Genomic DNA, 23519 nt, shown 5'->3' on the forward strand with positions numbered 1-23519 from the left:
ATATATATTTTTTTAAATAACTTAATTGTCCATCATATATTTACAGGACGACGCCAAAAGACACGCCACAAGGCTAAAAATAAACTAGCTTTTGGATTCAAATATACTGTGCACGATGGCGACGTGGAGTAAATGCCTTTTGCGGAGCCAATCAATGAGGTCATTGATCGGATCGGCGAATTATGACATTAAAGCCGATCAGCATAAAATGCTAATTATCGGCCGATACCGATAAGGCCGATAAAATCGGTGTGAATGTGAGAGGTTGGCAGGTCAAGAGTGCATGGAAGTAATCATCCTTTGTATCTATTGTGAGTAGATGTCTGTTTGCCAGTCCCATTTTGTACTGAGTGATATGTTCTGTGTATTATCTTAACTGTAGGTCTGTATTGGTTGTGGTGTTGTAAAAAACTACTTGTTTTGACAGAGAATACATGAAACAAACACACATAGACAAAGTAACTTGCGCAGTTTATTATCTTTGCAAAATGGCCAGACAATTAGACATGGAGACATGCAACATCTCGACGGTCTGGCCAAGAGGGGGTTTCAAAGATTTTTTCAAATGATTTTTATTTTTTATACCATCCTACATGTAAATGGTTTAGACTAAGGCTGTAAAAATTAACACTATTGTTCTTGATCAGACAAACTGGAGTCACACTTGAATAATCTATTCAGTCCCAGGTGTTGCGATTCGCTATTAAAGGTACAAGTTATACGATACAATTTTCCATTACACGCCTTCCTTTTGGTTATTCTTTAATCACTTACTCTTGGATGGTTACATTGGTTACACATACATCAAACTCAGAAATTGACATAAAGTTAAGCCGCGTTATCATAGTGGATGAGTATGTAAACATTGCTGCAGAAAGAATAAGACTGGTCAATTGTTGGGCTTTAAAGGATTTGCATTATGGCCCATGTGATTTGTTTGTTGTGGATATATATTTTAAATCCATGGTTGTTCCATGTTCCGTTGCACCCAATTGGTAGTCACCTCCACTGGACCTTCGCTACTCGCTCAGCATTCCAATCTCATAACGGATGCAGCAGAGCATGTGGTGAAGAGTTTGTTCCTTTTGAGTAGGGATGGGCGAGTACCGATACCAGGTATCGGGTCGATACTGGCCTTATTTCTAGGTATCAGGTACACATGAAGGCTGCTGATACCACCCACCGATACTTAAGGTAAAATAAAAAACTGACATGGAATAAGTCCTCCTCACCAGTAGTTGGCACTATAGTGCAGTGATTAGACTCATTAGCGAATAATAACGTGTCAGGAAGAAAGAAAAGTATTTGTTTACAATTAATTGTCAATGTATTAATTTAAATTTTATGTATCAAAAGTACCAGTGGTATGGGTACTCTGTATCGGTGAGTACTGAAGTTTGAGTACTCGTATTGGTCTTGGTCCTTTCGGCTTGTCCCGTTAGGGGTCATCAGAGTCCTTCATCCTTTTGCATGTAAGCCTATCTTCTGCCTCTTTCTCTACAACACCAAAACACCAACTGCCCTCATATCTTCCCTCACCACATCTATCAACCTTCTCTTTGGTCTTCCTTGAGTTCTCTTGCTTGGCAGCTCCATCCTACTCACCGTTCTACCAATGTACTCACTATCTCTCTTCTGGACGTGTCCAAACCATCGAAGTCTGCTCTCTCTAACTTTGTCTCCAAAACATCTAACGTTTGCCGTCCCTCTTATGAGCTCATTTCTGATCCTATCCAATCCAACCTGGTCACTCCTAGAGAGAACCGCAACGTCTTCATTTCCGCCACCACCCTCTCTGCTTCCTGTTCTCTCTTCAGTGCCACTGTCTCTAATCCGTACATCATGGCTGGCCTCACCACTGTCCATCCTAGCAGAGACTCTTCTGTCACGTAACACACCTGACACCTTCCTCCACCGGTTCCAACCTGCTTGGACTCGCTTCACTTCCTTACCACACTCACCATTGCTCTAGACTGGAGACCCCAAGTATTTAAAGTCCTCAACGCTCGCTATCTCTTCTCCCTGGAGCCTCACTTTTCCACCGCCACCTCTCATTCATGCACATATACTGTCTTACTTCGGCTAATCTCCATTCCTCTCCTTTCCAGTGGATGCCTTTCTAACTGTTCCTCCACCTTCTCCCTGCAGATCACAATGTCATCTGCAAATATCATGGTCCACGAGGACTCGAATATAACCTCATCTCACAAATACTCACTTCTGTCCTGAGTCTAGCCTCCACCACTCTTTCCCATAACTTCATTGTGTGGCTCATTACCTTTATTCCTCTGTAGTACCCACAGCTCCTTATTCTTAAAAATGGGCACCAGCACACTTTTCCTCCATTCCTCAGGCATCTTCTCACCTGCTAGAATTCTGTTGAACAAGGTGGTCAAAACCAACTGCCTTTCCATTTTTCATCCTCTTTAGTGCCTTTTTAACTTCCCCCTTACTTCCTGGTCCACCACACTTGTCTTTTCTACTATTCCTTCTCTCTCATTTTCTTCATTCATCAACTCTTCAAAAAATATTGAAAACTCGTACTGGTATCCGTCTGGAAAAAAAGTGACGAACATGCCTACTTTTGAGGATTGTTGGCAAGTCGTCTGTTGGTCAGATGAAGTTGTGATCTTCCTGCGGTGCTGTGTATCCATGTTGCTCATTTGGTGTGAGCAGGACTTCTATGCTTTCTCCTCTGGTCCTCCACCATGGTAACTATATGAACTGGAATGAACTGCTTGGTATTGTATTGTAGCCTTTGCCTGTTTCTAATGGAAGGAACATAGAAGATAAATTAGTCTGGAACAGATTGTAATTTGACTTTTAACATGCCCAGCTTTTGTATTAAGTGGTCTGCCATTGACATCCCCTGGTCTAAACCCCCCAGTAGGGCAAGTAAAAACTCAAATTTGGGAAGAATAAGAAACCTGAGAAGGCACCATAGTTGGAGGGATCCCCTTTCAGGATGACCAGGCTACAATGGATTTCGAGTGGGCAACATTTATTACATTGTATGTTAATTTTCCTCTTTGGCCCGGAGGACACGACGTCCACAATTTCCAAAAACAATTTGAAATGTGGACTCGTTGGCCCACAAAACAGTTTTCCATTTTGCATCAGTGCAACTTAGATGACCTCGGGCCCAGAGAAGCCAGCGGAGTTTCTGGGTGTTGTTGATAAATGGCTTTTGCTTTGCATAGTAGAGTTTCAAGTTGCAATTACGGATGTAGCGCCGAACTGTATTTACTGACATTGGTTTTCTGAAGTTTTCCTGAGCCCATGCGGTGATATCCTTTACACATTGATGTCAGTGTTTGATGCAGTACCGCCTGAGGGATCGAATGTCACGGGCATTCAAAGTTGGTTTTCGGCCTTGCCGCTTACATGCAGTGATTTCTCCAGACTCTCTGAACCTTTTGATAATATTATGGAACGTCCCACATCCCAAAAACATGCGTGGTAGGTTAATTGACAACTCTAAATTGCCCGTAGGTGTTAATGTGAGTGTGAATGGTTGGTTGTTTGTATGTGCTCTGTGATTGGCTGGCAACCAGTTCAGGGTGTACCCCGCCTCCTGCCCGATGATAGCTGGCAAAAACAAAATTAGAAAGCGCTCGCTGGTAATGTGAGCGAAGCAATCAAAATTGTCAGAAGTCAATAGTGCACATTATACATAAGTATAGGGGGAAATGGAAAAAAACTAAAACTTTTCCATTTTATAAATGTATGCTGCCATCTAGAGGTTATGAAAAAGCTGTACACTTTCAATTCAATATGCCACCACCACCTAGAGGTTATGAAGAAGGTGTACACTTTCATTCTAATATGCCACCACCACCTAGAGGTTATGGAAAGATGTAGCCTACACTTTCATTCCAATATGACAGGGGTACATATGATTGCATATCAGAATCAGAATCATCTTTATTTGGCCAAGTATGTCCAAAAAACACAGACGTAATTTGCCTCCGGTAGTTGGAGCCGCTCTAGTATGACAACAGACACTCTTGAGACATAAAGATTGAGAAAAACAGTCACTGAGCAATAAAGGGTTGCTAGTTATCTTGTAATCCCAGTACAATAGTTTTTATTTTATTTTATTTTATTTTATTTTATTTTTTTTGACAATTGTGCAAAAAGAGGCAGAGTCCTCTAGCACTTAGAGCAGTTTGAATGACTAATATAGCAATAGTCCGGTGCAATGACCATTGTGCAAAGGGCGCTGAGACTTCAAGGAGTGTATGCAGTTTAAAGTGACTAGTCACGCGATAATCTGGGACAATGTTGATTGTGCAAATGTTGCAGATACTCCTCAGTCAGTGTGCAAGTGGTGCAGATGCTACTCTGGCATGAGTGGCCAGTATTGGTCAACAACAGATATGCAATTCGTGCAGCGTGGCGAGACTACTACAGTGAGTGCACGAGTAATGTATAATTGGCCCGACAGAACTGTGAAAAGAAACTCAAGACAAACAAAATTGGCAGCATGTTGCAATGGAATTGTAGGTTAGCTGTTTAAGAAGTTGATGGCAAGAAGGAAGAAGCTGTTTGAATGTCTGCTAGTTCTAGTTTGCATTGAGCGGTAGCGCCTACCTGAGGGAAGGAGCTGGAAGAGCTGGTGACCAGGAGGTGGCGGGTCCAAGAGGATTTTGCACGCTCTTGTCTTAGTTCTGGCAGCGTGCAAGCCCTCAAGGCTGGGTAGGGGGGTACCGACAATTTTGCAGAGGTTTTGATTGTCCGTTGCAGTCGGAGTTTGTCCTTTTTTGTAGCAGCACCAAACCAGACTGTGATGGAAGAACACAGGACTGATTCGATGACCGCTGTGTAGAACTGCGGATGTGCCGCAGGAAGCACATCCTCTGCTGGGCCTTTTTGAGGGCGGAGTTGATGTTGATCGCCCACTTCAGGTCCTGAGAGACTGTAATTTCCAGGAACTTGAAGGTCTCGACGGTTGACACAAGGCAGTTGGACAGCGTGAGGGGCAGCTGTGGCGAAGTATGCCTCCTGAAGTCCACGATCATCTCTACAGTCTTGAGCGTGTTCTGTTCCAGGTTGTGTCGGCCGCACCACAGCTCCAGCCGCTCCACTTCATGTCGATATGCAGACTTGTCACCGTCCTTCATGAGGCCGATGACAGTGTGTCATCTGCAAACTTCAGGAGTTTGACAGCCGGGTGTGTTGAGGTGCAGTCGTTCGTGTAGAGAGAGAAGAGCAGCGGAGAGAGGACACAACCTTGGGGCGCCCCAGTGCTGATGCTGCGTGTGGTTGAGGTGGCCTACCCCAGCCTCACCTGCTGTGTCCTGTGTGTACATTGAGGACAAAAATTAACTTAAAGCATTTTAGCAAATGGCTGCAATATAAAAAAGTTAAATATTTAAGGGTGTCTGAATACTTTCCATACCCACTGTATCTACAGTTGTGCTCATAAGTTTACATAACCAGGCAGAATTTGTGAAAGTATTGTTTTGTTTTGATATCATTAATCATTAATTTCTTTATGGTTATGTTTTGTTTAATCCATCCATCTTCTTCCGCTGAGGAGAGGGGCGGAGCTGTCTTTACTTTTCTGAAAAGCTTGACAGTTTAATTTAAATCCCATTAAAATAAAATTTTATGTGTTTCGCCTGATCCTATTTGTTTTCTTTAAAGAATTGTACAATCTTACAAAATCTGCTTTGGTAATCAAACATATGAGGACAACTGTGTGTTTTCTCATTTGCTCAATACAAGTAGGTCTGTGAATTTAAAAATGAGAGCAAGTAAATAAAAATAAAGTTTTAAACTAAAGTGCTTAACTTCAGAATTCTTTGAAAAAACTAACAAAATATAGATAATATTTCCACGTTTTGATCATATGGGTAGAAGCGAAATCATGCATTGTAAAAATGCATTATAGGAAGGAAGGGTTTTCCAGAATTTTGAGGTCAACTTTGGGGGTGTGTATTATACATGGGTGCGCATTGTACACGAGAAATTACGGTAATTGCATTTCCATTCATTTTAATGGACGTTCGGGTTACAAACGGGGTCATGGAACAAATTAAGTTCATAACCTGAGGTTCCACTGTAGATTAATATTGAAACAGTTCATATTTAAAAGAAATTACATGCTAAGTCTGCTTGCAATTTAGTTAGCAGTGTGGCCGTAAAATAGAGGCTTGACGACACTGTACCAATAATGACTCACAGCACGTACACTCTGAATGCATCCATCCATCCATCCATCCATCCATTTTCTGAGCCGCTTCTCCTCACTAGGGTCGCGGAATGCAACCAGATTATTTCAAAATCTCCACCACTATTTTATGATCCCCAAAAAGTGGTCAGTAGCTCAACGGTAAGAACTTGGACTTTGGAACCAGAGGGTTACTGATTGAGTCCCGCTGTGAAGATGTCAAAGAGGAACTCATTGTTGGAGAGATGCTAGTCTTCCTGCGGGCCACTGTCGAAGTGCTCATAAGCAGTGGTGATTTCTGATATGGGCAGCTCCCTGGGGCAGCATCCTGGTGGGGGGGGGCACACTGGTCCCCCCACTCCCCCGCCCCCCATTAACGATCGGCCAGAGGTGCGCAATTGACAGTTGTCGCACATGGCACATACACGTCGAACAGCTGTTTGGAAAATCAACCCACAAAAAAATCTCAGGCAGCACCCCCCCCCAAAGCACAAATCATGAAAACTCTTGTTATTGGGGTGTTTAGCTGTAGTTATGCCTTGACATAGGCAAATGGGTCAATTTTAACTTTTATTACAATTTGAACAAGTTCTCTTGTGTCACTATTGCAGCTCAGGAGTCATTTGGTAATGGCAAGACAGTAGGAGAGACAGAGAGACCAAGTGAAAAGGCGGACTGGAGCTCAAGGTCGGCAAAATCTGTAAACAAGGAATCTCAGGACATCTCAGGTACCTAATATCCACTGTGTATCAGTCATTTCAAAATACCTAACGCATTTCAAAGAAACCAAATGTGCTGTACTATTACCTGCATGTCTCCAGAGGATACGCTAAACTTCTGGAAAGGAATTGCTGATGTGGGTTTGCTGGGTGAAGTCGTGACCAAAATCAGTACTGAGCTGCTGGATCTGCTGAACAGCTTGCATTTGCTGAAGGAGTCAGTTGTCTTGCAGAACACAGGTACAGAGATTTTTACTTGTTGCCAGACAAGATAATCAGACCAAATTTAATATTGAGGGCAAAAGCTCAGAGAATCGGTAGAAGAAGCACCTGGAATCAGCAATGGTTCTGTGGTTGCAAAAGCTAAACTTGTTTATCCTTTCTCTCTGACCAATTGATCACAATTCCTCTCCGGTAGAAGTTGCAGTGCTTAGTAACCTTGGCCAGGTGTTTGGACTGCTCAACTCTGTCAAGAAGATGGTGGTCAAGAGAAGGCTGCAAACTGATCCTAGCCAGGAGCAAATACTTGGCATTCTTTGCAGTGAGTATTGCACACATTGAAACACAAGGGTTTGCAAGGGTATTACCATACTATTTGCTGAAATGAAGAAATGACCTTCTGTATACCACGTAAATACTTTTTAGAACACAGAACACAGAAAGTTGAACACATTGTGACTTAACATGCATTTTCCTAATTGGACCCAACCCCCTGTCAAAAACATCTGTAAATCTGCAACAACAACAAAAAAAATATCGTTTAGGACAATATGAAAGCAGACAATAACTGTAATTATTTATTTATTTATTTATTTACCTGTCCTGTTCAGCTGCATGGCCATGCAGAATGGTGGATCTGTATGCATTTTCAGGAAACATCAGAATAATTGAAAAATAAAAAAATGAGTATCCTAAAATAAGCAGAATACGGCAAAATTATTGGTTCCAGCCTCATATGTTGATCAGAGTTTTGATTTAAGGTTTTGGTGGGCCTTAGGATTTTAAATTGGGCAGACCACAGACTTGTTGGAATGACTGGGTTAGTGTTTCATTCCAAACATGTCAGAAAATAGGGAGTAATGTCGATCACTTTTCCAAAAGCGGAAGTCCATGAATGTCTTATTTTGCTTAAAACACAAAGGGAACTTGTTTGCTTTGACAGAGGACTAAGGAAATCTGAAAGTAGTCCAATTTGACTAAAACTCTGAGGATTTGAAATCTTAATTTTTATTTAAAAAGTGGTTCAATTCTTTTTCACTTCCTTTCCATCTTGTGTCATCATTTGACGTCATTGTATTTCAAAGCAATAGAAGTTGTCCAATTTTCATTATTGCATTTTCCTTTGGTTTGGTAAATTCAGTCAAGATCATGAATGTATTGTTGAGATATTTTATTTATTGTCCTGCAGAAGGTGCTTAATTAATGTGTCGAACATTCCACTGTAAAAAAACAAAATCTATATAATTACAAAGTAATTGAAGGCAGAGAAGCAATGCTATGCCGTGGATGGAGAATGTGAGGTCCACCGGTTTCTAAAAACAATTTCGTAGTTGTGTTTCACGGTAACAAAAAACTGTTCTATATAATATATCTACTAATATGTACAGAGCATGACATGGGAATTTTATTTTGGCCATCATATAGTTGTGACATGCACACAAAATGCTAATATATGGACACAAATAGGTGTAATTTGCGCACAAAATACTAATTGGTGGGTTTGTTATCATTCCGATTAACAACTAAGCGAATGGTTCGCACCTTTGCTAGAAACTGCAATCTCAAGACTCTCCTCTAGGGCCTTGACCAGTGCAGGCAGTGACTCCTTGCTTGGAGAAGCAGTTACAGAGGTTGCAGTTACCGCAGCTGGTGTCCCACTAAGCTGAGGAACATCAGGAGCACCATGTTAGAAGGGTAGGTCCACCTGACTGGCAACGCCAGATGAGATAATTCCACAAGACAGCAAGCTGGAGCAGCTGGAATGACATGCCAAGACAGAGGGGAGCGCCAGACGCCGCTGTGTGCTCCACCTGCTTGAATGACAAATCGAGGCCTTCTTAGAGATGTTTTGGAAGTTTTACCTCCAGATCACAGCAGCGCCTGAACTTGAGAGGTTGCACTGCAGCCATCATCAACCACCTGTATTTGAGTGTGCCTGACAAACATGCCATGGTTTTCCTCTCTTTCCATGGATATGCTCTTGACAGTGACAGCAGTGTGGCCAATCTCACACCGCTCATCACTGTTTCTATTATGGGTGCAAATAATAACCCACCCCAATAGGGTCCTAACGGCGTAGGGTCAATTCCCACATGACTTCCCAGGGTTTGGGCAACTTAAAAGCCTTGGTTCCTATCAACAACTCCACATCTGCTTGGATGTGAGGAAAATCAACAGTGTTCAAATATGTCCATTTAGCCAGTTCATCTCTGTTGATAATGTCTGTACTCACAGGCACCCTCCCCTGGGTGTAGACTTCTGGCAGATAATAATACCGGTTTCCAGTTAGGCCTGAAATCTCCAGACATCTCACCCTGTAGCTGGAAGCTAATGCTCTTGGGTCCAAAGTTTTCAAACTGATTTGAGCCTTTTGCTCCTGTCACACTCAGCTTCCTCATTAGGGTTTCTGTGCAAAATGTGGCTCTACTGCCTGGATCCAAAAATGCTAGGTTTGAATGATTTTGTTGCCTCAGCACAACTTGCAAGTGAAGCGCTTACCGTAGTCCTTGCTCCTTTGCCCAATGCGAAAGCAAACAAAGCAGACTCCTTTCTCCTTTAGAAAGTTCATCATGTCCCTTTGTGCTTTATCTTCAAATCGTGGACACTCCTCCAGTAGGTGACCTTTATTGCAGCACAAACAAATGCTGTTGATCTTTGCAATTGACATTATTTGCTGCCTTTAAAAGTTGGCTTTTGACTGTGATTTGGTTGATTTGACTGTGATTTGGTTGATACGCACCAACTCCTTTGGCTGACCTCTTGTGTATTTGTCCAGCAAAAACAGTCATATTTGTTGCTGGCATTGTGCTCCACACACTGTTCAAAGGCTCTGATAAATGTCCTAAACTGTAGCGGATCTCAGTCAAATTATGCTATTTCTCTTGGGGGTAGTAAATGAGCCGCTTGTTGTATTAGCAGTGTTGATATTTCATTTTGCCTTTGCAGTAGGTGATAGTGTTGATTTTTCATCTTTATTTTGTAGCTGTACCAGTACTGGTAGTGGGTCCCCCTTCCCATGTGCTCACCACCTGTGGGAGGGGCCATAGGGGTCGGGTGCAGTGTGAGCTGGGTGGTGGCCGAAGGTAGGGACCTTGGTTACAGAACCTGGCTCTAGGGATGTGGAATGTCACCTGTCTGGCAGGGAAGGAGCCCGAGCTGGTGTGTGAGGTCAGCAGTTCCGACTAGATATAGTCGGACTCGCCTCCACACATGGCTTGTGCTCTGGTACCAGTTCTCTTGAGAGGAGTTGGACTCTCTTCCACTCTGGAGTTGCCCACGGTGAGAAGCGCCGAGCAGGTGTGGGTATTGTTCCCCGGCTCGGCGCCTGTACGTTGGGGTTCACCCCAGTGGACGGGAGGGAAGAAAGAAGAACAGTCAGTCAACTTCGGGTGGGAGGACGGGACCTGACTGTTTCTTGTGCCTATGCACCAAACAGCAGTTCAGAGTACCCACCGTTTTTGGAGTCCTCCAATCGTTCTGGTGGGGGACTTCAATGCTCACGTGGGCAATGATATTGAGACCTGAAAGGGCGTGATTGGGAGGAACATGTTGTGAGGGTCTGCTGGGAACGTTTCACAGAATCCCCTATCAGAAGGAGTTTCAACTCCCACCTCCGAGAGAACTTTGGTCATGTTCTGGGGGAGGCGGGGGACATTGAGTCAGGGTGGACCATGTTCCGCGCCTCAATTGCTGAGGCGACCGACCGGAGCGGTTGGCCGTAAGGTTTTCGGTGCCTGTCGTGGCGGCAATCCCCGCACCCGTTGGTGGACACCAACGGTGAGGGATGCCGTCAAGATGAAGAAGGAGTCCTATCGAGCCTTTTTGGCCTGTGGGACTCCTGAGGCAGCTGATGGGTACCGGCTGGCCAAGCGGAATGCAGCTTTGGTGGTCGTTGAAGCAAAAAACCCAGTATGGGAGGAGTTCCGTGAGGCCATGGAGAAAGTGTTCCGGACGGGGCTTCGAGGAAATTCTGGTCCACCATCCGGCTTCTCAGGAGAAGCAAGCAGTGCACTATCAACACTGTGTATAGTGGGACTGGGGCACTGCTGATCGGGACGTCATGAGTCGGTGGGGAGAATACTTCGTAGACCTCCTCAATTCCACCGACACGCCTTCTCATGAGGAAGCCGAGTCTGGTGTCTCTGAGCCGGGCTCTCCGATCTCTGGGGCTGAGGTCACTGTGGTGGTTAAAAAGCTCCTCTGTGGCAGGGCCCCGGGGGTGGATGAGATTCGGCCGGAATTCCTAAAGGCTCTGGATTTTATGGGGCTGTCCTGGTTGACACGCCTCTGCGTCGATTCAGGGGTGCTGGAGAGGAGGGTCCGTCGGGAAGTCGACTCTCAGGTTCAGGACGAGCAGTGTGGTTTTCGTCCTGGCCGTGGAACAGTGGACTAGCTCTTCACCCTCGGCAGGGTCCTCGAGGGTGCATTGGCGTTCGCGCAACCAGTCTACATGTGTTTTGTGGACTTGGAGAAGGCGTTCAACCGTGTCCCTCGGGGAGTCCTGTGGGGGGTGCTTGAGGAGTATGCGGTACCGAACCCCCTGTTACGTGCTGTTCGGTCCCTGTACGGCCGGTGTCAGAGTTTGGTCCTCATTGCCGGCAGTAAGTCGGACTCGTTTCGGGTGAGGGTTGATCTCCGCCAAGGCAGCCCTTTGTCACCGAATCTGTTCATAACTTTTATGGACAGAATTTCCAGGCGTAGCCGAGGCGTAGAGGGGGTCCGGTTTGGTAGCCTCAGAATTGCATCTCTGCTTTTTGCCCAAGGGGAGGAGTTCAAGTATCTTGGGGTCTTGTTCACGAGTGAGGGAAGAATGGAACGGCAGATCGACAGGTGGATCGGTGCAGCGTCTGCAGTGATGTAGACTTTGCATCAGTCCGTTGTGGTCAAGAAGGAGCAAAGCCGAAAGTCGAAGCTCTCAATTTACCGGTCAATCTACATTCCAACCTTCACCTATGGTCACGAGCTTTGGGTTGTGACCGAAAGAACAAGATCCCAGATACAAGCGGCCAAAATGAGTTTCCTATGCACGGTGTCTTGGCTCTCCCTTAGAGAGAGAGTGAGAGGGTCGGTCATCCGGGAGGAGCTCGGAGTAGAGCCGCTGCTCCTCCACATTGAGAGGAGCCAGATGAGGTGGCTGGAGCATCTGATTCGGATGCCTCTCGGTGAGGTGTTCCGGCCACGTCCCACCGGGAGGAGACGCCAGGGACAACCCAGTACACGCTGGAGAGACTTCCTGCTGGCCTCGGGGTGCCTCGGGATCCCCCCGGTAAACCCCCGGAAGAGCTGGATCAAGTTGCTGGGGACAGGGAAGTCTGGGCGTCCCTGCTAAAGCTCCTGTACCCGCGACCCGACCTCGGGCAAGCGGAAGAAAATGGATGTATGGATGGATGGATGGTTGATGGCCCAAAAGAGGTGCAGTTATAGTTTGGCCGAGCGTTATTCCAGTCAGCTGACCATCCTGACTGTTACTTTGTGTTGGGTTATATGCAAGAGGGTTGATAAAGTGTGGACTTTGTGAGTCCACAAGTGTACTCGATGTTGATATTCGTTTCCATTATGGTTGAGACTTGCTTTTTCTCGATGTTTCAAAGTGGAAGTGTCCTTTAATTGTTTTCCTTTTTCAAAATAAGATTGGATTCCATCATGTGTGTTGGAGGGTGCTGGAAAGATGATAAAACTGTCAACTGTAGCAGTCATCTCTGTATCGAGTTACAACTTCCATCCATCCATCCATTTTCTACCGCTTATCCGAGGTCGGGTAGCGGGGGCAGTAGCTTTAGCAGGGACGCCCAGACTTCCCTCTCCCCAGCCACTTCATCCATCTCTTCCGGGGGGATCCCGAGGCGTTCCCAGGCCAGCCGAATGATGTGGTCTCTCCAGCGTGTCCTGGGTCGTCCCTTGGGTCTGGGGTGGGACATGCCCGGAACACTTCACCAGGGAGGCGTCCGGGAGGCATCCAAATCAGATGCCCCCTGTCGATCTCCTGTTCTCTTCTTCCCTCACTCGTGTACAAGACCCCAATATACTTGAACTCCTCCACTTTGGGCAGGATCTCATCCCCGACCCGGAGAGGGCACGCCACCCTTTTCTGACTGAGGACCATGGTCTGAGATTTGGAGGTGGTGATTCTCATCCCAGCCGCTTCACACTCAGCTGCGAACTGCTCCAGTGAGAGTTGGAGGTCACGGCTTGATGAAGCCAACAGAACCACATCATCTGCAAAAAGCAGAAATGCAATACTGAGGCCACCAAACCGGAACCCCTCTACGCCTTGGCTGCGCCTAGAAATTCTGTCCTTAAAAGTTATGAATAGAATCGGTGACAAAGGGCAGCCTTGGCGGAGTCCAACCCTCACCCGAAACGAGTCCGACTTACTGCCGGATATGCGGACCAAACTCTGACTCCGGTCGTACAGGGACCGAACAGCTCATATCAGGGGTTTCGGTACCCCATACCCCCTAAGCACCCCCCAAAAGACCCCCCGAGGGACACGGTCGAAGGCCTTCTCCAAGTCCACAAAACACATGTAGACTTGTTGCGCGAACTCCAATGCACCCTCGAGGACCCTGCCGAGGGTGAAGAGCTGGTCCACTGTTCCACGGCCAGGACGAAAACCACACTGCTCCTCCTGAATCTGAGATTCATCTTCCCGACAGACCCTCCTCTCCAGCACCCCTGAATAGACCTTACCAGGGAGGCTGAGGAGTGTGATCCCCATGTAGTTGGAACACACCCTCCGGTCCCCCTTCTTAAAAAGGGGGACCACCACCCTAGTCTGCCAATCCAGAGGCACTGTCCCCGATGTCCACGCGATGTTGCAGAGGCGTGTCAACCAGGACAGCACCACAACATCCAGAGACATGAGGAACTCCGGGCGAATCTCATTCACCCCCGGGGCCTTGCCACCGAGGAGCTTTTTAACCACCTCGGTGACCTCAACCCCAGAGATAGGAGAGCCCGCCTCAGAGAACCGAGACTCTGCTCCCTCATGGGAAGGCGTGCCGGTGCAAGTGAGGAGGTCTTCAAAGTATTCTCCCCATCGGCTCACAACGTCGAGGTCAGCAGCGCCCCATCCCCACTATACACAGTGTTGATGGTGCACTGCTTCCCCCTCATGAGACACCGGATGGTGGACCAGAATTTCCACGAAGCCGTCCAGAAGTCTTTCTCCATGTCCTCACCGAACTCCTCCCATGCCCGAGTTTTTGCTTCAGCGACCAATAAAGCTGCATTCCGCTTGGCCAGCCGGTACCCATCACCTGCCTCAGGAGTCCCACAGGCCAAAAAGGCCCGATAGGGCTCCTTCTTCAGCATGACGGCATCCCTCACCATTGGTTTCCACCAATTGGTTCGGGGATTGCCGCCACGGCAGGCACCAACCACCTTACGGCCACAGTTGCGGTCGGCCGCCTCAGCAATGGAGGCGCGGAACATGGTCCACTCGGACTCGATGTCCCCCGCCTCCCCCGGAACATGAGCAAAGTTCTGTCGGAGGTGGGAGTTGAAACTCCTTCTGACAGGGGATTCCGCCAGACGTTCCCAGCAGACCCTCACAATACGTTTGGGCCTGCCACGTCGGACCGGCATCTTTCCCCACCATCGGAGCCAACTCACCACCAGGTGGTGATCAGTTGACAGCTCCGCCTCTCTCTTCATCTGACTGTCCAAGACATGCGGCCGCAAGTTCGATGACACAAAGTCGATCATCGAACTGCGACCTAGGGTGTCCTGGTGCCATGTGCATGTGTGGAATTCTGCGCCAGCAGTGGCCCAATGGTTAAGCCTGTCACCGTGGGGGACCTATGTTCAGGACCCCGACTCGACCATCCCCCGGACTCACGACTGTGGTGTCCTTGAGCAAGACACTGATACCCCGAAATGCTCCCCGGGCGCTTCAGCTGCACCCTGCTCCAGTGTGTTCCACTAACATGTGTATGTGTTCACTGTGATGGGTAAAATTCAGAGAACAACGTGCATGCATGCTTGTTCATGACAATAAAAGGTGATTCTTCTTCTTCTTCTACTTCTTCTTCTACCTCCGCTCTTGTAGGTCACCTTATGTTCCTGCCTCTTCTGGAAAAAATTGTTCACTACAGCCATTTACACACTTTTGCAAAGTCTACCACCATCTGTCCTTCCAAGTTCTTTTCCTGGATGCTGTACTTACCCATTTACTTCTTCATCACTCCTGTTTCCTTCACCAACATGCCCATTGCAATCTGCACCAATCTTGACTCTCTCTCTCTCTGGGATGTTCAGAACTACATCGTCTCGCTCCTTCCAGAATTTTTCTTTCACGTCTCACTCACATCCTTCCTGTGGGGCATAGCCGCAAATCACATTATACATGACACCCTCAATTTCAAGTTTTAGCCACATCACTCGATCTGATACTCTTTTCACCTCCAAGACATTCTTCGCTAACTCTTCTTTTAAAATAACCCCTCTACTCCATATCACTTCCCATCTACACCATGGTAAAATAATTTAAACCCTGCCCCAAAACCTTCAGCTTTACTGCTTTTCCACCTGCTCTCCAGGGGCCTCATGTACAAAAGGTGCATACGCACAAAAACATGGCGTACGTTCTTTTTCACGGAAAAGTTCAGATGTATCAAGAGTGAAATGACCGTGGAAATGTGCGATGCCTCACCCCAACTTCATGGGTGGCATACGCACGCGGGCGTGCTGGAGCCTATCCAAGCTATCATCGGGCAGGAGGCGGGGTAAACCCTGAACTGGTTTCCAGCCAATCGCAGGGCACATACAAACAAACAACCATTCGCACTCAGAGTCACACCTACGGGCAATTTAGAGTTGTCAATTAACCTAGCATGCATGTTTTTGGGATGTGGGAGGAAACCGGAGTGCCCGGAGAAAACCCACGCAGGCACGGGGAGAACATGCAAACTCCACACAGGCAGGGCCGGGGATTGAACCCCGGTCTTCAGAACTGTGAGGCAGACGCTCTAACCAGTCGCTCACCGTGCCGCCTTCTATTTGAATTCAAAATATTTATTACAAATATCATACATACAACATTTATGCACCTAAATGTCTGACCACTTCTTTTTTAGTTCAGTGCGTGTGCGCTGTTCTGACTCCACAGCATTGACAGCCGCACACATGTTCTCCCATGGACTCCTCTTTTGCTTGTTGTTAATGACGGAGGACAGCATGCCAAAAGGGGATTTTCTTGCATACCTCCACTTCATTGAGCAACTTGTCATTCAGAAAAAAATAAATCTTCATTACCTAGCTCATTTTCCTTTTTTTCTGATCATGCAGAGATCGGGATCTCAGGTGCAGGGTTCATTTCAATATGATTTGCATATTTAAATGTGGACAGGGAGGAGTCGGCTACTCCAACGTGCGCTCAATTCTACGTTGATTTGGATGTACGAAGCAAATGTGCTTGGATTCATGCGTACGCACAGATCCATACATCTGGATATTTTTGTCCGTCCGACGTTTTCTGGATTTGAGCGTACGCCATGTTTCAGTAGGAAATCCACGCAAGTCTGTACATGAGGCCCCTGGACACACAATATATCAACCTTTCTCCTAATCATCATGTCAACCAACTCCCGAGATTAGTCATAGTCCCAACGTTCAAAGTCCCCAAATTAAATTTCTAGGCTCTGTGCTTTCCTCTTTTTTTCTGCCTAAGAACATGCTTTCCACCTATCCTTTGTCTCCGATCCACAGCAGCTGAATTTCCACCGGCGCCCTGCAGGTTAACGGTGCCGGGGGCGGACGTTATTAACCTGGGCCACGACCGATCCGATATGGAATTCTTTAGATGAAGATATTTGGCAAAATTTTAAGCCAGATGCCTTTCCTGACGCATTTATCCGGCCTTGGGACCGGCCTACAGTTTGCACTGGCTTGTGCCCCCCATTGGACTGCATTGAGAGCAAATGCTCTGTGGAATATCATTTTATTCACAAGGAATAAAATATTTGTATCCACCTGACTATCGTCCTCAGAGAGCGGATGATCTGTGGAATATAATTTCAGTCACAAGGAATAAAATATTTGTAATCCACCGGGCTGCCGCACTTAAAGAGCGGATGCTGTGTGGTATGATGTTCTTCATACCACTTCTTGAGGTTGTCCTTCACCCATGATGCTGTTCCAAGACTAAATTTCTCTCTTCGCCACATGCTTTCTCTCGGCATTCTCAACAAGTATTAGATGAATGAAAAATGTCACAGCAAACCAAAGCAGTAGGTCAGTCGTTAATACGTCTGCCATGGACGTTGTCACAGGAAAGGTCTTTTGTTGCTCTTGTCTTTAACATAAAAGTTATTTCTTCTTTGTGGCATGCCTATTTCAGTGCTGTGACATTTTTATTTTTTTTTTCCAGGAAATACCTTTCCTCAAAGAAAACTATTTTATGTCAACTGTGTCAGATCTCGCTTACCCCAGGCTCTCCTGCACCTTAGGCACTAATGGAGCCCTCACCGGCTCTCCGTTTAAAGGGTGAAAGCTCCCCGTTATCCCTGCGCATTACACAATGGACCGTAAATGGTGACGGGAGCTTGCTTAAGCCGGTGTCGAGAAAGATTCACCTATGTTCTAACGGCCTCCTCTCAAGCGTCAGCCCCGCTTAAGTTAGGCCACACCTCGACAGAGTAACCTTAGCAGATGTCAGGCGAAACTCTAACCACGCTTCTTTAAAGCTGCTCCCTCTAACGATCTTTTGCACTTGGTACTGACCTAGGAGGATTCGACTGTCTTTGCACGACAGTCAGGACCTGTTGTTATTTGGGTTATAGCCGAAACAGCCTTTCAAGAATAGGAGGAAAAATGGTCATAGGCTATGTTGGTAAAGTGTTATTATGTCTGCTAACATGGTTAACACTGTGCCTAACATTCTTAGAATAAAAGAAAGGGGCATTTTCTATTAGAAAAAGGCTCTTTTATGAATATAATTTTGCAAGGGCGTAAACATCAAACTGTAAAAATAAAAATAATAAAATTCACAAAAAGGAACTGTATGTGAAACATCTACTCACTCATAAATGAGGTCAAATATTTCAAGCCGATCCTTTGAGATGAAATCCAAAACAATCCAAAAACATCTGTCCTATGAAATAGTTGGTTCCATTCAAAGTCTCTTTCAAGGTAAATGAAAATTCCAAAATGTGAAAATCCAAAACATGATAAAAATAAAACCCAATTCAAAAGGAATATTAGATGGATCAGGTCAAGCATTCCTCCGACGAGCTTCTTCTTCAAAATGTGTATTAAGATTAGGTAAGGGTTTGAGGAGAGAGGTTAAGGGCTCTGTCCCTGAGGTCGTTGCAAAACTCACTTTGGTTTCACTTAATCTTTGTCGAAGATTTTTCAAGCAGTCTTTTAGAAGCTGGCGCTCTAATCATCTTGCGTATTACACAAAGATGGATGGGCGACTAAAGCCCTAAAAAGCAGAAGCATTCAGCTTGTATAGGACTGGCCGTGGTCAAGGGCATTACAGAACCAGACAGAACCGGCTCACCCTATTTGAAGTCCTTTGTTTCAGACAGAGGTTTCAGTTCCTCAGACAAACGGTAACATTTCACCATCTCTTTCCATTAGACAGCCCTTTCCTGTGTTGCTATGGAGATGACTTACAGTAACTTATTGCCCAATACGGGTGCACAGCTCACATCTGATCAGTCTTTTTTTAAAACGGTACTTGTGTGCATAACGTTATATCATCAAACATGACAACATGTATTCAGTAAATAACATTTCCTTGCTATCGCAATCACAATAAAAAGGTCCTATTACTTCATCATCGAACTCACATATCATAGTGTGGGCACAAATGATTGTGGGTCCTCGCTCTTGGTTACCATAAAGAACAATATATATGATGTGCTGCCAAAAGCTGTTCCAGATTATTTATGTTTGCTTAATATGCATTAAGCAAGCAAATGTTTGTAAGACCGTGTGTGGCATCTCTGTGTAAAAGACACGTCAATGACCTGTTTGACATCTATTTTGGCTCCATCTGGTGGACATTTGTGGTACGCCTGGTCAATCATATTAATACTTTTCTGGACCTGTATCCGATCAACAAATATTTTGTACCATCAATCATACACCTCATTCATTACATTATGCCACCACTCGACACAACTCAGGGTCATCTAACACGAAATTTATGAGTAGAGTTTCACAGTCATTTGGGAAGAAGAACTATAAACTCACACTTTGGTTCGTAGGACCCTTTACACTCCGAGCAAATTACCAATTTGCACTTGGATATTGTTTAGGGCCCCACATTAGGCGCCACGATTATAAAAATAAAAGAATAATAAAAATTACTAGAAGGAACTGGTTACGAAATGTCTACTCACTCATAAATGAACAATAAATACTTCAGTCCCAGAATTTGGAGGATAAATAAAAAATAGTCCCAAATAGGTTGATCCAAAAGGAAAAATGGTAAAACTATATATCAAACCAGCTGGTCTAAGCTCATAAACGCAAAGCCATGAAGCTACCATGTCACATGCTAAAATGCTATCTGCTGAAGTGAAGTCGCACAAAGGCTATTTCTGCCTTTTTTAATTAATGCCTTGTCTTTATATTTCAAGAAATGTTAAGTTTAAACTGAAATGTATCCATATTTGTGTTTTATTTCTTTTTGTTTGTTTGAAATTAGTTTCCTGCTGTACACAATGTGAATTTAAAAGGAAACCAATTGGTCGTTTGTTATTAAGTGAAATATTTTTTCTATTGTGTATACATTTTTCTTTAAGGAAGTTAAAATATATTTGATCTGACTACTCAATTATTCAATAGAATTTTCAGTAGTATATTCGAAGACTAAAATATTGGATAGCTGCAGCCCAAGAGGCATCCTAGGTCCACCTCCCAATGGGTTACGCATGGACCCCCGCCCCCACGCCTTTGAGTGGAGGGATAGGTCATGACAGTTGTTTATGCCTATGCACTAAACCAGTCCATGGGGATAGCACATATTAACTGCAATTTTTTTAAAGTAACTGCAACTGCAACTTGGTTTTGTAACTGGTTGCGTCACTGGCAGTTACGCAAGATGTTACACAAGATAGTGGCGCGTGCAAACGCAGAAGCTGCTCTCTGTTTGTTTGTGTTTATCGTCTTATACGTCCGAGTGTTTTAGTCCGTCTTTGTCACGTCTACATGTTCCAAGACGCAGATACAGTCGTAAGCTTCTGCTCGACATCGGCAGAACTACTTTTACGGAGTTAGACTCTACTTTCACTGAGGAGCTACGGAACTGCGGTCTGCTCCGGGTGCCTACAACAACTCCGGCCCCCACTCCTGCATCGTGCCCAGAGTGGAGGCGCCACGGACGGCGAGGGAGGAAACAGAAACGGGGCAACCGCGGAGGTATCTGAGCTAGGCTAGCGGCTAAACCACACAAGCCGGCTGTTCCCTTCATCGTATTAGCCAACGTACGCTCTCTGGACAACAAGCTGGATTACATCGGACTGCTTTGCTCTACCCGTAAGACTGTGAGAGAGTGCTGTGTTTTTGTGTTTGTGGAAACATGGTTTAGCAGCAGCGTTCCAGACAGCGCCATTCAGCTCGACCAGCTAGCATGCTACCAAGTGGACAGAACTGAGACGCTATCTTGGTCAGTCAACACGGCTCACCGCTACTGGCGTTTATGGCTCCGAAGTGCCAGCCATTTTATTTACCGAGGGAATTCGGTGCCATACTGCTTGTAGCAGTCTATATTCCTCCAAACTCCATCAATAATAGGAGTTAGGCGCTAAATGGGTTAGACCATCATATCACTGAACAGCTGACAGCCCACCCAGATGCTTTCCTCATCCTAGCTGGGGACTTGAACTGCTGACCCCAAGGCTGTGTTTCCTAAACTCTACTCAAACATTGACTTTCCAACACGGGGAAATAACACTCTGGACAATGTCTTTACCCCATTGAGAGGGGCCTACATTGCCCTTCCCCACCTCAGCGCCTCAGACCATCCCACTGTTATACTAATGCTAGCTTACAGGCCACTGGTTAATGTCTCCCAACCAGTTAGGAAACAGGTACGAGTGTGGCCATAAGGGTCCCTTGAGACCCTTCAAGACTGTTTCGCCACCACAGACTGGAGCATTTTTAAACAGGCTGCCACCTACAACTCCATCACAGACCATCAGGAGTACACAGAGACTTTTACTGCCTACAACAGCAAGTGCATGAATCATGTCGCACCACTAAGTCCATCACCGTCCGAGCTAATCAGAAGCTAATCAATTAATACTTTTTATACTGTATATACCAAAGTTTTACTTAGGTTTTTATATTATTATTTGTACTGTCTTTGTAGCACCGCGGGCCCTTGAGTACCGTAATTTCAATCCTCTGTATGTGTTAAGCATATAAAAGAGAGGGAATATTGGCTTTATGACAAAATGATGGATTGCCGATGACATCATCACTTGGCACACTGCCAGCGGACGTGTCCGATGACGTCACCTCTCGGGCCACCTGTCCCCATTGACGTCACATCCGATGTGACATCATGGTCCCTCGCGTTTTTGTCGCATGACATCATGTTCGGGGACACCTGTAGGAACAAAGGAAAATAAAGGGGGTGTCATATCGGCAACAAAAAAGGTCATTTGTGATCATACCTGTGAATGCGGTCCTTCGGCCTCGCCCCGCGTCGATGGTGGGTGTGACCGTGTCCCACGGATTTTGTCAAGACAGCTGCAAAGAATGAGGTCGTCACGTGACTTGTGCAGGTGACATCGGGTGTCTGAGATGTTAGGAGGTCATGTCCAGAGGTCACACGGCATTGGCAAAAAATGAGGTACTCACGTGGCTTCAGTACGTGACATCGGGTGTCTGAGATATTTGAGGGTCATGCCCAGAGGTCACGGCCCCGCACCTGTGGAGAACGGGACACTCGCGTGGCTTCAGCATCTGATATCGGATGTCCGAGATGTTAGAAGATCTGAAAAAAAATTGTATTTAGCCCAAAAAATGTTTTCTCCTTCAACTCACAACAGGGTTGTGCGAAACGCTGAACGGTCCATCAGTCAGAAAAAAAAAATCAAAATCCCTCTCAGTGAACATGCCTAGACATGTTCTCATTTTCGAAGCTCTTATAAAAAAAAAAATGTGCAGGTGTAAAGCATTATGTGATGAACATTAGTACATCTAAAGCATGAACATGTCAGTTTTACATACCACAAGGACGTCTGAGGCGAAAAAATGCCTAGACATGTTTTCGTTTTTTCGAAAACATGCCCAAACATGTATCTTTTGGGATTCATCCAACTATCTTCACTCTGTTAGGCCGAGGGTCTCATTTTTTAATAATTGCACGTGTGTGTGCGTGATCCAGTAGTCTCACGTTTTCTTTTTGAAAATGTTGAAACGTGTAGGAACAAGATGTTTTCTGTATCGAGTTAAGATACATTCCAGAGTTTAAATTAGAGTTTCTTTTCTTGAAGCAAGTGTATCTTTTAATTGCACAAACAGGAGTACTCAAGGTCTCTGAACTTGATGTCTTAATCCAGTCGAGAGATGATGGTCTTGTTTTGCTTTGATCACATCCTCCCTTGGCGGAAATTAACTGGCACTAGCAGGTTCTTCATGTCCAATTTACATGACAGAAGCGTAACCTTGAAAAAAACGTGACGATCATTTTTATATCTCAACCATAAACATATCAGTTTTACATTCCACAGGAACATTTCCAGACATGTTCTTGACGATGAAAATATAGATCGGTCAGATGATTCTGGAGATGTTTGGAGTTTTAGGAGTATGATATAATAAGATTCAAAAGACGATTCCATAAACGTGCATCAGCAATTTCGAATACGGGCAGAGATATCGCAAATGTTTTCATGAAGGCCATATTTCAGCCTGCCATACACCTTCTTGATACCGATTTTCTACACGCCTTACATTCCCCACAAGCCCATTCACAAGTTCAACCTTGAAAAAAAGAGGAAACAAATGGAAATATAATTTAAAGAACTAGTTGATGGGAAAACGATTAGCAATGCTAACATGTACTCACCTGATGTGAGAGCCTATCTCCTGCGTCCTCCTCTCTAACGCCAACTGCCCTCGTGTCTTCCCTCGCAACATCGATAAACCTTCTCTCTGGTCTTCTTTTATTTCTCTTGGCCGGCAGCTCCCTCCTCATCACCCTTCGAGCAACATCCTCACTCTCTCTCCTCTGGATGTGTCCAAACCATCCAAGTCTGCTCTCTCGGTCTCCAAAACACCGAATGTGAGAGCCTGACCATGCGCAATATTTCTTCATCTGGTGATTTGCTGAAGTGGCAGAAAATGAAGTTTGTTCGTCTCCAAGTCATATTTTCACATCAGTCACATTTGATGACGAGGTTCTTCACTTGGACTCAATAGCTGTACTATCTTTACTTGCCATC

General features: G+C 45.4%; 1 protein-coding gene and 3 long non-coding RNA genes across 12 annotated transcripts in view; 1 reads left to right on the forward strand and 3 right to left on the reverse strand.

Annotated features, from left to right (window-relative positions):
* gmeb1 (glucocorticoid modulatory element binding protein 1) overlaps window positions 1–23519 on the forward strand; it is a 78749-nt gene that overhangs the window by 35481 nt on the left and 19749 nt on the right. For all 9 annotated transcript variants that reach the window (XR_009786233.1, XR_009786236.1, XR_009786235.1 and 6 more), the window contains 3 exons: window positions 6787–6903; window positions 6997–7134; window positions 7313–7435. Coding sequence is in view for 5 of the 9 variants with exons in the window: in XM_061761135.1 (XP_061617119.1) it covers window positions 6787–6903; window positions 6997–7134; window positions 7313–7435 (378 nt within the window). In the remaining 4 variants the exon portion in view is untranslated. The remainder of the gene's footprint in view (window positions 1–6786; window positions 6904–6996; window positions 7135–7312; window positions 7436–23519) is intronic.
* Window positions 616–7365, reverse strand: LOC133471526 (uncharacterized). The gene is made up of 4 exons (XR_009786240.1): window positions 7225–7365; window positions 6983–7120; window positions 4594–5300; window positions 616–2768 (listed from the first exon to the last, which is right to left on the reverse strand). It is a non-coding gene; the product is annotated as an uncharacterized LOC133471526 (long non-coding RNA).
* On the reverse strand, window positions 10007–18409 carry LOC133471527 (uncharacterized). Its single transcript, XR_009786241.1, has 5 exons — window positions 18135–18409; window positions 15281–15429; window positions 10567–10634; window positions 10245–10438; window positions 10007–10142 (listed from the first exon to the last, which is right to left on the reverse strand). It is a non-coding gene; the product is annotated as an uncharacterized LOC133471527 (long non-coding RNA).
* Window positions 21549–23397, reverse strand: LOC133471528 (uncharacterized). The gene is made up of 4 exons (XR_009786242.1): window positions 23144–23397; window positions 21931–22066; window positions 21744–21819; window positions 21549–21676 (listed from the first exon to the last, which is right to left on the reverse strand). It is a non-coding gene; the product is annotated as an uncharacterized LOC133471528 (long non-coding RNA).

This window comes from Phyllopteryx taeniolatus, chromosome 21, assembly GCF_024500385.1.
Source record: "Phyllopteryx taeniolatus isolate TA_2022b chromosome 21, UOR_Ptae_1.2, whole genome shotgun sequence".
Taxonomy (NCBI): Eukaryota; Metazoa; Chordata; class Actinopteri; order Syngnathiformes; family Syngnathidae; genus Phyllopteryx; species Phyllopteryx taeniolatus.